At 30.8% G+C, this 14,303-nt stretch overlaps 1 protein-coding gene across 1 annotated transcript in view; it reads right to left on the bottom strand.

Annotated features, from left to right (window-relative positions):
• Positions 1-1,285: 1,285 nt before the first annotated feature.
• Positions 1,286-14,303, bottom strand: part of LOC111634613 (RPA-related protein RADX-like) — a 36,357-nt gene continuing 23,339 nt past the window's right edge. The window contains exons 6-12 of the mRNA XM_023379435.1: positions 13,621-13,940; positions 13,450-13,556; positions 13,246-13,380; positions 12,978-13,172; positions 5,250-5,589; positions 4,980-5,169; positions 1,286-1,877 (exon numbers count right to left, since the gene is read on the bottom strand). Coding sequence (XP_023235203.1) covers positions 1,721-1,877; positions 4,980-5,169; positions 5,250-5,589; positions 12,978-13,172; positions 13,246-13,380; positions 13,450-13,556; positions 13,621-13,940 — 1,444 coding nt within the window. The 3' untranslated portion in view covers positions 1,286-1,720. The remainder of the gene's footprint in view (positions 1,878-4,979; positions 5,170-5,249; positions 5,590-12,977; positions 13,173-13,245; positions 13,381-13,449; positions 13,557-13,620; positions 13,941-14,303) is intronic.

A 14,303-nucleotide genomic window follows, 5' to 3' on the forward strand; every position in this document is an offset into this window, starting at 1 on the left:
TTTAGTTCAGCCACATGTTTAATATGCACCAAATTACATCTGGATCAGATTATACATTTACTTGAATGCATCCAAAGTTTATTCATAAGCAGGTAATGATATTTATGTTATAAATTGCTCTTCTTGGTTGAAACTATGGAAGTTCCTTTTGATACTGAATATAAAATGTCAGTGACCAAGACATCTTGATTTTGGAGACATTTCAAAAATTAAGTAAAGCTGCCTAACTTTCCCGGCAAAAGAATTTTAAATTGTGTATGGTGCCATCTGTTATTTAAACAGATCATAGTTTTATCATAACTTTTTATATTATTAATTATTGAAAAATGGCAAAAGCTTAATTTTGAGGGTAGAGATGTTTATAAAAAACTGTAAATGCTAATGTGAAATCTTCATTAACTATGCTCCTCTATCTCCATTCCCTTGACCTTTAAGCACTAAATATCATCATTCAATTTTATTTTATTTAGAAAGTGTTGATTAGGTTATTCAAAAACATATTTGCTACTTCCATTTCATATAAGTTAACATAAAGAAAGGTCTGATAAGAAAATGACCAATAGAAAACAAAATACAATTTCATTAATTAAAAGTCGTATCACCAATAGAAAGTGTAGAGAAAAGGTAGTGACCTTTTATCTCTACACTCAACTGCAAATGAATAACACTATTCCTAGCAAAAATAATGTGAATGAAACAATGCAAACAGAAATTGTAACCAATAATACATCTAAATCTAACACGTGGCAACTTCAATCTTGTTACACTCTTGATTAGAATACTTCTCTCATAAATTGGGGAGAGAGAGAAACTGGTTACATCGAATTTTGTACATCAGGGTCACACTGAATTTACTCTATGTGGTAGCATATGAGACACACCCATTTTCCAAAAATACAAATACAGTAGAGCGTCGATTATCTGAATCAATTGGGGACTGGGGTTGTTCAGAAGATCGATATTTCGGATAACCGATTATGTACGAAAAAATATATTGATTTATCCCATGTTGAAATTTTTCTCCGTTGCGTGTCGCTTCATGTTGAATTTTCGTCAATGTTAAGCCTAACGAAGACTATTGTATCGTTAAAAATTATTTTTTTATTTTGTACGAACAAAATAAGTATATTGCAAAATATAAAAACAATAAAAAAATTATACTTCAGAAGTTAATTTAGTATCAAAAACGTAAAATATTTGAGTAGCCCTAGACATAGCCAAAGATTGCAGTACCACAGCACTGGCGAAAATTTAAATTTGCCGACTGGAATTCTTTCGGATGATTGACTTTTGGATAATCGACGCTCTACTGTATATGCATACTTGCCTGTATATAAGATGAATCCCATTTTCAGACAGTATTTGTTGTGATCTTATACACAAATGCAGTAAATCAAAGTTATTAACTAGTTCCACTTCATTTTAACTGAAAATCATATTTTATTATTATGAGAAACAATGTGTTTAACTCCTTTGACTACAAATTCCCAATAAATAAACAATTCAAAAACATTTTTTTGGATAGTCAATCTGATGAATTAGTTCATGAATGCTTTTATAAAATAAAATTGTTTTAAAGATATTATGTATCAGAAGCTTTGATACAGCACAAAAATGTTTACAGCATTTGTAAATAAGCAAATCATGATATCAAAAATAACAATATTTTAAATACAATTTTTTTTTATCATCAATATATAATTTTTCTAGAATGTTAAATCTAAACAGACTGACTAATTTCTTCTTTGTAAGGAAATGCTCGTTTCAATAATACATCTGCATTTCCTGGAGAGTTGCTGTAAAGATCCAAAATGCATAACATTTTCTTACCAAGTATTTCACAAACTGTTTGTTGAACATTGTCAAATTGATTTTTCCTGAAATAACAACAACAGTCATTAGAATTCAAATAATTTCAAGAAAACAGATGTAACAAAATTAGTACATTTATAAATCATATATTACCACCACCTTTTTTTTTCTGTACATGGAAGTGTTGATTAATATTAATAAGTCATACTTTAAAATTATGGAATATTTTTTGTGAATATTTTTCTTATATACAAATTATTTATTATGAGTAATAAAACATAAGCATGTTATATTTCTAATCTGAACTGACTGAAAATATTGTTATAAACAAATTTTTTTATGATTCAGATGATTTGATTACTATTCTGGATGATAAAGATGTATCTGCTCTATATCATAACTAACTCAAGTGTGTTTGAAAATATTTTCTTTTTTATATCCTTATCTCAGAAAAATGTCTCTAAAGAAATTCTATAGCTTTTTACAGGTTCCTGAAAACTTTCTAATTCTTCATCTCGGAAGTATAAATTGATTTATTATATCTTTTCAACTTATTTTGTACAATTATATTTTTTTTTAATGCAAAAATGTTTCATTATTGGATTATATTTAATTAATTGACAATCAAAATGTTAAATTTTTTTTTAACATTCTTATTGATTGGAGTTATTTTACTGAAGATTGCATAAATTTGTTTTTGGGAGTATTACTAGAATCATTTTAAAACCAGAAAATTAAAAATAGTTAATTCAAGATACAACACCTTATGTTGCTGAGAAATTTAATAAAACACAACAAACGTTTTCAGCCAAATCTATTGGCGATCGTCAGGTAAAACAAATTTGAATATAAATAAATGGAACAAAATTTTAAATATAGATTTATGATCTGTCTATATTTTCCCATCTGTCTCTGTCATTACAACATGGTCTGTAAAATGTGGGCAATAATGTCATTGAAAATGAAAGTTTTTTGCATAATTACAATAACTTGTATGTTAAACCATCTGTAAAGAGCATAAGGATAGAAGAAACATGTTAAGGTAGTTGGTCCAATGTCAATTCAAAACAGAAGCATGTATAATAAAAATTGTCCCTATTCATCATGAAAATAAATTCTGCTCTCCTTTGGTTTAGTCATTTTGCATGAAATTGAAATTGTTAAGAGCACAACAAAAAAAAATTTCTAAAAACAACATATTTGACTACCAATACAAAAAAATTTACATGCACTTGAAGTAATATCATTATCTGTGCTTTTTTCTATGCTATAATCAGAAACAAAGAAAGAACACAAATTATCTCATAGGATAATTTCATATTATTATATATATCATATTATTATCAATTCATAGTTGTAGTTTTTAAAAATCTGTCTCAAGATGTGAAAATAATATTCCCGTGGAAATTACATCCCTAACCAAATATCTGTGATCAACCAAAAATGATGTATGATCAACTTGTTAGTCAGGTCTGCTATATATGATATTGTCAACATACACAAAGAATATATTGCTGACATTACACTTAATATAGCAAAGCATTGGCAGCCTTCACAACAAAAAATTGAAGAATACTGAGACTATGTTAATCATCATTCATAAAAGAAGTTAAATCTTAAACAAATTCATAGCATTATGTGAGACGGCAGACCAAATTTTGCCCTAAATTAAGGAAACTTTTTGCGATTGTTAAGAAAACATTTCACAGAAAATGGATTGAATATCACTCTTTTCATCAAAACTGTTAAAGAATTATAACAATTTAGTGCTAAGTTATAACAACTTATTGTTAAAGGAGGGGAAGTCAACCTGTAAACAAGTAAACAGGATGATCTTACAGGTCTCAAACCAAATATGGTAATAGCAGCTCCATTTAAACGACATCTTAGCATCATCGACAGCAACCTCTGAACTCACACCTGCAACTTTGTCTTCAAACATCCAATCACCTGATGGGTTTTCCCAGGCCTAAGGAAGATAAAAGAGGCCAGAACTCGAGTCTCGGGGTGGACAGCTCCAGATGCCATATCCAGGTGAACGTCCAAAGAGCATACAGGATGCTCTACTCACCATATGCGGCAGAGTCCACCATAGAAGCCTTCTCTTGCCTCACCATACAAAACACACATCCAGCTTCATATAAGGTGAACATATCCCAAGATGCCATACAGAGTGGGCTCCACCATAGAAGGTAATGCAGGTCTCATACTTCAGAGGGACACCACCCATTGATATCCCCGAGTGGGCTACCACCTAGAAGCGGCCAACACAGGTCTCCACCTCCATATGAAGACTGACGACGACCCAAAACTCTGAGAGGTCAACTAATTGGTTACCTACCAGAGGTAAAATACTTAGAGAATTGTAAATTCTCTCTTGATCTACATAGCCCTAAATAGATAGAAGCATAGATAGGACGGGAAAGCATCTCGCAAACAATGTACTGTACTTAGCTGTTTAGTTGTGTAGATTTAGTGGTGTATTTCGTGTTTAGCTTGTAGTCGAATATTTAGATATATATTATAGTTGTTATGTTTGTTAAACCTGGCTACTTGTCATTACTCAAATAATGGACAACCTATCAACTTACTCTCTGCGCTCCCCACTCGATTCAGCTATCCAATGCAGCAGTTTTTGCCAAACCATTGTCGATTAAGCAGTCTTTAGGGAACCACTCACCCTATTAGCCCCCGGATTCTCACAATTAACAGAAAAATAATGAAACCTTTTCCAATATATGAAAGTTTATACTAAAAGGCATTCAAAACACCATTTATGTATTTCTTTTATTTTATAACTTAATGTAAATAAAAAAGGAAAAAACAATATTTGTATAACATTCCAGCATTTGAACTGCTTTAAAAAAACTTAGCAATAGTCAAAAATATCCAGATTTTTTTAGAAACTTAAAATCAAAAACAGACATTACTTGTTTACACATATTATCCAGTTTTATTAAATTACCAAGACAATACTTATGTAGATTATTTATTAGATACTTTATAAATAATTTTAAATGTCCATATTATCTATCATGTTAAATTTATTTAAAATTCAGTAAATTGATAATTAATCTTTGCAGTTTTTATAAAATAATTATAAAAATATTACAAAAATTAAATCAAAATCAAATTTTATAAGATCTTAAAAACATTTAAATACTTACAATTCAATACTGTCATAATGTAATCCATAAAATTTCTTTGATTCCATTGAAAAATCCCCAGAAAGTAATTTGACAAATGATGGATGTGGTCGATTTGATGGTTCCACAAATAAAAATGAATTAATAATAACATTATAATTCACAGCTGCAATATCTATCCTATAATAGCCAGGATAATATATAGCTATGTCTGGAAAAAATATTTTTATAAAATACTTTCTCTGAGAAACTTTACATTTACATTTTACATTACATTTAAATTGTAAATACCTTTTAGCCCTTCTAGATTTTCATCAGTGTTCTGATCAGCAGAAAATGGGGCAAAAGATAGCCAATTTCTTAATACCTTCTCATTTTCTGGGCTATATTGATGAGCAAATGCATTAGATTCAAGTATGAAGTTACCTAGAATATCATACTTGCCACTATGTAATCTACGGATATCATTAAAAATAAGTTTCGGAATTTGATTATCAATATTTTCTATCCAACCATTTTTCATACAAGAGAAATATATCACTTTAACAATAAAACCTGTAACATTAATCCTGCGTACTTCTTTATAAGAAAGACTGTTAAATTCCTGTTTCCACACATCTGATGGAGTCAGCTGAAATTATTATAAAATTACATTCACTCTCTGACAATTATAAAAGTAAAATTTATAGATTAACACTAAAAAATACCATAAACTGGGATTACTTTGTGGCACTATACTAGTATAATTAATTTTGAAAATGGCAGGTTTATATCCATTTCAAAATTTATTTACATGTAAGATACCAATAACCTGTATCTGATGCTAAAGCTGGAAAGCATAGGATGCAATATTTTTCACTATTGGTGTTCTTTCTGATAATCAAGAAATTGAGGGATCTGTGAAATGTGATACTTTCTTTAGTTGGAAGAAAATGAAAATAAATATACATTTAGCACATCAATTAAGTTAAAGCATTACTTCCATTTATAATTATCTATAAATACAATTAAATTTTATTTATTCGTTTAGCTGGTATAAGCTACATTCTGTAGCTTATACCAGCTAAACTAATTCTGTAGTAATTGAATGGTACTTTGTGACACTATATGAAAGCATAGGAAGTGAAATTGCAGACTTATGACATATAGACAGCAAGATAAAACATCCCATATAATGGAAATTTTACCTAGAAGATCAAGAAAACTTGGTAATCATCTAGTATCCCACAAACAACACTTGAACTTATCAAACAACAGGTTGCTGATCAAATACATCAACAGACAGAAACATCTAACATTAATGAAGATCACATAACCTGTCAGGATAATCCAGCAACAAGCATTGATAATAGTACACATACAACAACTACCACTAATGATACTACAGGCACTTCCTCATCAATCACTGATAATATAGACATAGATTTAATTAATATGCTCTCACATATATTTCAGGAAACACTCACTAAATATACTGGTACAGATCCCACACAAAGACCATGAATACCAAAGGTACTCATGGTCAACATGTCAAAGGTAGTAGGAAAAACACTAAACTATGTAAACACTCACTTACTACAGCACTACATCCATTTAATTTCTACACTCTCAGACATTCATACATTAGTTTATGCTGAGGCAGTCACAGTAGTGACACACCATAGACTGAAAATACAATCGCAGACAGATACACACAAAACACAATTCTATCACAAGCCTGCCTGGCAGACAAGAATAGAAACACAAATAAATGACATTAGACAGCAATTAGGCAGGCTGACACAATACACTAAAAACAACATAACACCCAAATTAAAGAAACAACTCAAAAACATTTTCAAGAAAATCAAAACACACACAAAACATGAACATCACAACACACACATTACAGAATACATCGATACACTAAAACAAAAACTCGCAGCCAAAGCACGTAGACTCAAACGATACAAAACATGTACACTACGAAAACAACAAAATAAATTATTCACAAACAATGAAAAACTTTTCTACAGACAAATCAGTACCAAAACAAACACTGATACACAGCACAGTGGCACACCAACAGAAGAAGAACTCACAACTTATTGGTCTTCTCTTTGGTCCAATGCTGTTACACACAATGCTGATGCAGGCTGGATCAAGGAGGAGAACAGAAACTTGCATAACATACCAACTATGCCCTGTGCTGAAATAAACATACACGACATTCGCTACGCTGTTAACAGAACACACAACTGGAAGACACCTGGTGTAGACAACATTCACAATTTCTGGTACAAAAAGTTTACATCACTGCACCAGGAACTAGCTAAACATCTAACACACATTATCATCAATCCACAAGACATGCCAAAATTTTTTACTCAGGGCATCACCTACATGAAAGCTAAAAACAACAACACCACAGACCCCACCCACATAATACATACCAATTACATGTCTTCCAACATTCTACAAATTATTGACATTCTGCATTGCAAGCAAAATATACAAACATGTTGAAGTACACAACATTCTTACAGAACAACAAAAAGGTTGCCATAGAAGATGCAAAGAACAGTTACTCATAGATTCAGTCATTCTACAGCAAGCACAGAAACATATACATGGCATATGTAGACTACAGAAAAGCATTCAACAGTGTTCCACACAGTTAACTGCTACATATTCTATACATGTACAAAATACATCCACCACTCATTGCATTCTTCCAAAACACTATGCAGCACTAGGAGAACAACACTACATCTCGGTTCATAATACATCTGTACAAACAAACCAAATATTCACTAGGCAAGGAATTTTTCAGGAGATTCCTTGAGTCCTCTCTGGTTCTGCCTAGCCCTGAACCCATTATCCAACATGTTAAACAACATGCAATATGGCTACAATATCAGACATGAAAAAACAACACAGTTTACGCTGTTACATCTCATGTACATGGACAACATAAAACTTTATGCATCCATGCAAAAACAACTTCAGCAGCTCTTACAAATCACACACTCATACACCAAGGACATACAAATGGAGTTTCACTTAGACAAATGCAAAACAATTCACATAGAAAAAAGGAGTCCTGGAGAAAGAAGATTTTGCACTTGGAGACGTTATTGAATCCATGAAAGAGGGCGAGTTCTACAAGTATTTAGGATTCCAACAGGCCATACACAAATAAAGCAAAGATTAATTAAAGAATACCAAAGTAGGTTAATTTAATTAAATGCAAAATGCACAGTTAAAGCAATAAACACATGTTGTCCCAGTACTCACATACTCTTTTGGAGTTATACATTGGACTCACACAGATCTCAAGCAACTCCAAATGAAAACAAGAACATCACTTACTAATCATAAACATCATCACCTTAAATCTGCCACAGAAAGATTAACCCTTCCATATAAAGATGGTGGACATGGCCTGATTGACATTGTAAACCTTCACTACAAACGAATACAGTCATTACGAGAGTTTTTCTACAAGAAATGAGAAACATCACAGTTACATAAAGCAGTAACTCTAGTAGACTCAAATAGCACACCATTAAATTTACACTCACATCATACAGACAAGACACAACATATAAAAAACATAGACACCATCATGCAATTTTGGGCTCAAAAGGCACTCAAGGTTATAAGGATGTAGGCACTCAAGGTCATAAGGATGCTGTTTTGTAAACAAAATCCTGGATTTTGTTGACAAAACTGCATCAAACAGCTTGTAAAGTACTATATTATTTTTCCGACTTTTCCAACGATTATCGACACTACTGTGTGCTGGAAATAGCCGTTCCCTAACGGGTACTTTACGCGGATTCGCGTTAGTGTGCCAGGCCTGGACTTTAAGCGTGCACCGAATTAAATAATGACAAAGTTTGTCAATAACAAAAGTCAAATATTTAATTAAACTTCTAGTAATAAACTATATACAGTATTTAGTAAAAATCAAAACAATAATTTATTCAATGAAATTCAACAAGAATCAACCCGACAAACTCAAATCAATCTATTTCTAACTTAATTCTATTCCCCTTTGAAATTCGACAAAAATCAAAGACTTAAACTTATAAACAATATTTCTTATAAATTAAAGATCCTAATCGTCACCTCAATATACCAGGAACCTATTTCCTCAAACTCTCAAGACTTTCTATAATCGTCGATCCATAAATCGAATAACTTCAAAATCGCCTTGGAACTATTTGATTCTATCGGACACCTCTCTCGTTCACTGCTACTAAGCTCACCAAAGCTCGTCGCTATCAGGAATTCACCTCGTTCGTCTTCACTTGAGACTCGGGATTTATAGTGTGAGGTGACATCACAATTCTGAATGAGATCACTCCCTCATTTACATACTTATTCGCTAACAATAAATTTTTTTCTATTTGTCTGGCAGCCTATTTTCCGACAATACTCGCTAACCTTTTACATTATTCGTTTTCACAAATTTCGGGACGTTTTTTATTCTTTCAGGTTTAGCGAGTCCCTAATTCGTGCTTGTGGGGTCTCCCCCCTTTTCTCGGTGCGGACTTACTTTTTTCCGCTCGGGAAGCACGAGTTTTTCTACGGCGCTTTTCTTTCGTCGGTGAGTTTGTTTTTCTTCTATTTTTAAGTTACTAAGGTGAATGGTGAGGAAACCTTCGTCCTAACAAAACATAAGCCCCAAACAAAAATAGAATAATAAGCAAAATAAAAGTAAATAAAAATAACGCTCGGACTTTGGTTCCTTACAAGCTGGCTAGATCGGGGATGCCTCTTTGGGGAGACAGAAGGATTCATGATTGCCATATAGGATCAAGTCATAAATACTAAAAACTACAGAAAACACATACTCAAAGACACAACACTCACAAATGACACATGCAGAAAATATCAGATCATACCAGAAACTATACAACACATCACTTCTGGTTGCAAGCTCTTGGCACAGACAGATTACTTACGTAGACACAATCAAGTAGCAAATATAATACACCAAGAGCTTGCAAAGAAACACAAATTGGTAGACATCCACGAACCATACTACAAGTATATTCCACAGACAGTATTGGAAAACAACATGCACAAAATGTACTACAACAGAGCTGTAATCACAGATAAAACAATTTACCACAACAGACCAGACATCACACTCATTGACAAACACAATAAAATCACACACATTATAGACATATCCATTCTAAACACTCACAATATACAAAACACATGCACTGAAAAAATCAGTAAGTACACAAAACTTGCCCAGGAAAATAAGGCATCTGTGGAGGATGGATAGGGTTCTTATTGTACCTGTTGTTCTTTCCTCTACAGGTGTCATACCCCACAGACTACACAAAGGCCTGGGCACATTACAATCGAATAGAAACACATACATCACACTACAGAAGGTCACTATATTGAATACACATATATTGTTAGGAAATTCCTGAATACAGACACACACACACTGACACAGTTTTTTAATTTTTGTTGTATTTTGGTTACCATGCCTTGACTCTGGTCCGGCATAGTACACTGCCACCGTTGTCAACTGAGTATAACTCACAAAACCCAACATAATAATAATATAAAAGTGAAAGTAAACAGATGTGTCCGGTGAGAACTCACAGGTTGCCAGATAGGTTTTATAAAAAATAAAGCAGAATTCCTTGAAATGTAACCTAAATTATTTTTGAAGTGGCCCAAAAAGTAGTAAGTAGGGTTTCTCATTTCCCAGTCTTTTGATTGTCCCAGAATTCCAGGATTAAATTGAACTGTTTCCCAGGATCACAGGATAGAATTAATTATTTTTAAGATATACAAAATATCTTACAATCAAATGATATAATTATTTTTCATTTTTTAAAGTAATTTAGTACATTCTGCAACCTCCAAAATAATATTAATAATGCTGTGTAAGATATATAATAAAAATTACCTTTGAATTACATAGAAATTTTCACAAATAGAAAAAATTCATTAAAGTTTGCTGGAAACTGCGTACAACAACAACAACAAAAAAATGCTTTGAGTAGAGTTAAAAATTAAAAAAAAATGAACTTAGTACAAATTTCTAACTTAGAAGGTAATTTTCGTTTTTTAAATAAAACAAAATACAAAATATTATTGTAAATTTTTATAAAAAGATTTTAAAAAATAAATATAGTTAATACTCTGATCACTCAAATCTAATTCCTATTTTAGTAATGAAAAGTCCTGCTACCGAGAATGCCCTTTCCAATTCAATTGATGCGAGTGGAATTGTCTTTAGTGCATTTAAGAGAAGACAGATATTTTGTATTTTTCACCTGTAGTCTGGAAGATTTCTAGTTAGTTTTCGAGATTGTAGTACTTCTTTTGCTCTTTAGTATTTTTGATTTGTCTACCTCGACTGCTTTAATAGAAACATAAGCTTATAGCCCAATAATTCAGCAGTTCATTTGTCTTTAATAATCAGGCTTATGAAGAAAACGTCATACTTGCAGACTTTGCACTCGTTTATATTTTTGCCCAATTTGCACAACCTGGCATTAAACAGTTATTGAAACTACTGGGTATGGTTAAAAATTTAGACAGCATAAGCACAATTATTCCAGATATTACAGGTTCTGACAAGTAAAGAATTTTCAGAGTCTTGCCACAAATAAGCTACATTAATTCTGACAGTTTATGAGTTAATTATGCTTTCTATTTGCAAAATTTCTTCAACCTTAACACAAAATAAGAAAAAAGTGAATTTTTAAGAAATTTGTGGGATTTCCCGGGATAAGAAAAATTTCCCAGGTTAAAAAAACAACCAGGATTCCATTTGAGAAACCCTAGTAGTAAGTACCCAAATGTAGTAGCCTAGAGCCCTACAAATATCTCAATCTGCTACTCATAGCCCAATCTTGCAAACCCAAAAATCAGCTGTATTTTATGAGATAAGGGAAAAAAAAATAAGGTGACACCCAAATATGTGTTACCACAAAGGAGCCATATTGATCAGATTAGAGTTGTTCTTGGTCTATTTTTCTCTTACAGCATGGAGGCACTTCAATCTAACAAACCAGTTAACATGCAAATTATAGTTCAGATAGAATTTTCACTTCAAATTTAAAGTAGCTGTATTTCGAACTAATGGAATTCCTTAACATGTAAACCTATATCCCTGGCTGAGACAAAATTTCAGTTACAAACTAATGGTATTTTGAATTATCTAAGTTTGATTTAATGAAAATTTCCTGTATTTCTAATAAATAATTTTTGTTTCTCCTTTTCCTTTCCACCAGCAATTGCTGCGGGATAACATTATGACATAGAATTCACTAGAGATTTATGCAGCAAACAGGCTTCACAAAGTTATTCGAAGTGATGGGATAAAATCGTGACAAATATTTTTCACAATAAATTAACAATTAAGAACTGTGTGTATAAAGAAAGCAGAATGTTAAATCATCTTAAAACAGCAACTAATGACATGTTTGGGTCCAATAATTCAATAATTAACATTAAAAAAACATGGACAGGATTATAAAATAACTCCAGTTTACAGTATTAAATTATTATTATTATTCTTACAATTAATGGATTAATATACAGAAAATAACAACATATGCATTAGTTGTTTAGGTAGTTTGATGAATTCCAAAACAGTCTTTCAGTTATTTATGAGTTTTAAACATTTTACAAATTATTTTTTTAAAGCACATATTCTTTGCAAATGCTTTTGATAACATTGAAATAAGAGCATTTAGCTTCAAATTTGGTATATTATTCAATTTTTTGTTTTAAAATTAAAAAATATTTCAAATGTAAAAGCTAAATGTTCTTATTTCATTCTTCTATTGTAAATGTCTAAGATAATAATTTTAATGTTAACCAAAGTATTTGCAAAGAATATATGCTTTATTTTAACAAATATATGCTATTTTTCTTTTGTTTAAAACTCATAACACTGAAAGACAATTTTTGAATACACATCAATCAATTAATAAATAAAAATCATCATTAATTAATGTATAGTATAATTTGCATAAGTTTTTGTCTTACATAATTCAGTCTCTCTCTTGGTATTGAAGCCTTGAAGAACTCAAATGATTTCTGACAAGGTGGATAATTATATATGCCACCCATGCGAAAAACAGATTTCTTTAACTGTGGCATAATATCTTTACTTTTCATCATGTCGATCAGATTCAGAAATTCATTTGATTTTTCAAATTCATTTTCTTTACAAATCATTAACTAAAAATAAATTTGCTTGTTTGAAATGAAAATTATATTAAAAAATGAGTTACCAAAACTTTAAGTAGCCTACTTTACTTTCCCTTGTTGTAGTCAAATAGAAGTCTCTTCTATGAAATGATTTAGTTATAACAAATGGAACATGTACTAAACGAAGTTGTGAACACATCAGAATTTGACCAGGCTGTAATTCTTCATGGATATCTAGCTATTTAATTATGTTTTTTTTATTATTTTATGTTGAATTTGGATTATATGAAGAAAAGAATATATTTACCTGATCATTAACATATACTTGCAATATAATTGGTAAAGAACTAGTTGGATCAATTAGTTCTATCCAACGATAAGTCCAAAATCCACCTCTGGAATTACCATGAATATCTATAAACAAAAATTAAGTTTAATATTTTGGTTTTATTTTAAGAAAATTGCAATTTCTACTTACCTAAACATTGTTCACGAATGTAGCAACCAACATATACTGTAAGTGCAACGATGTCCACATTGGTTTCAGTTGGCAAATTTCCAAGAATTTTTCTAGTTGCAAACCAGTATTGTGGCATTGGAAACAATCTTTTAGTGTTCAAATGTTCCTTCAGAAAACAGCGGTCAATTATATGAACAGAACTATTCTTATTTATTTTCAATTCTAGAGGATACTTTTCAAGTTTTCTGAGTTTATGTCGAAGTACAGAAGTAGAACTACATGGATATTTATTTACCACATTGTAATTTTGAATAAAGATTACAGCACCAGGCTTAATTCTGAAAGTTTAAACAGAATTTATTAATATTATATAAAAATTATTTGATATTTATTTATTTTTAAAAAATTAACTACATATTTTAAACTTTTTTTAAATCATAAAAGTAACTAGTTGTAAATTATATGAATAAAATTTTAAGTTAATAATGAACACATCATATTCATTCATAAATTAAAAATATTTGATTATATTAATTTTTAATTTAAATTTTAAGTCTATAATATTAAATATAAGTAAATACTTCAAATGTTAAAATGCTTATCTTTAACTTAATTATCAATCATTAAAAAATATAAGCAAATATATGCAAATTTGCTTTAGTGGAGCTCATTCACATTAAATATCAGTTTCTTGAATACTT

The sequence above is a fragment of the Centruroides sculpturatus genome, unplaced genomic scaffold (genome assembly GCF_000671375.1).
Source record: "Centruroides sculpturatus isolate CEXI.00-Female unplaced genomic scaffold, Cexi_2.0 scaffold950, whole genome shotgun sequence".
NCBI lineage: Eukaryota > Metazoa > Arthropoda > Arachnida > Scorpiones > Buthidae > Centruroides > Centruroides sculpturatus.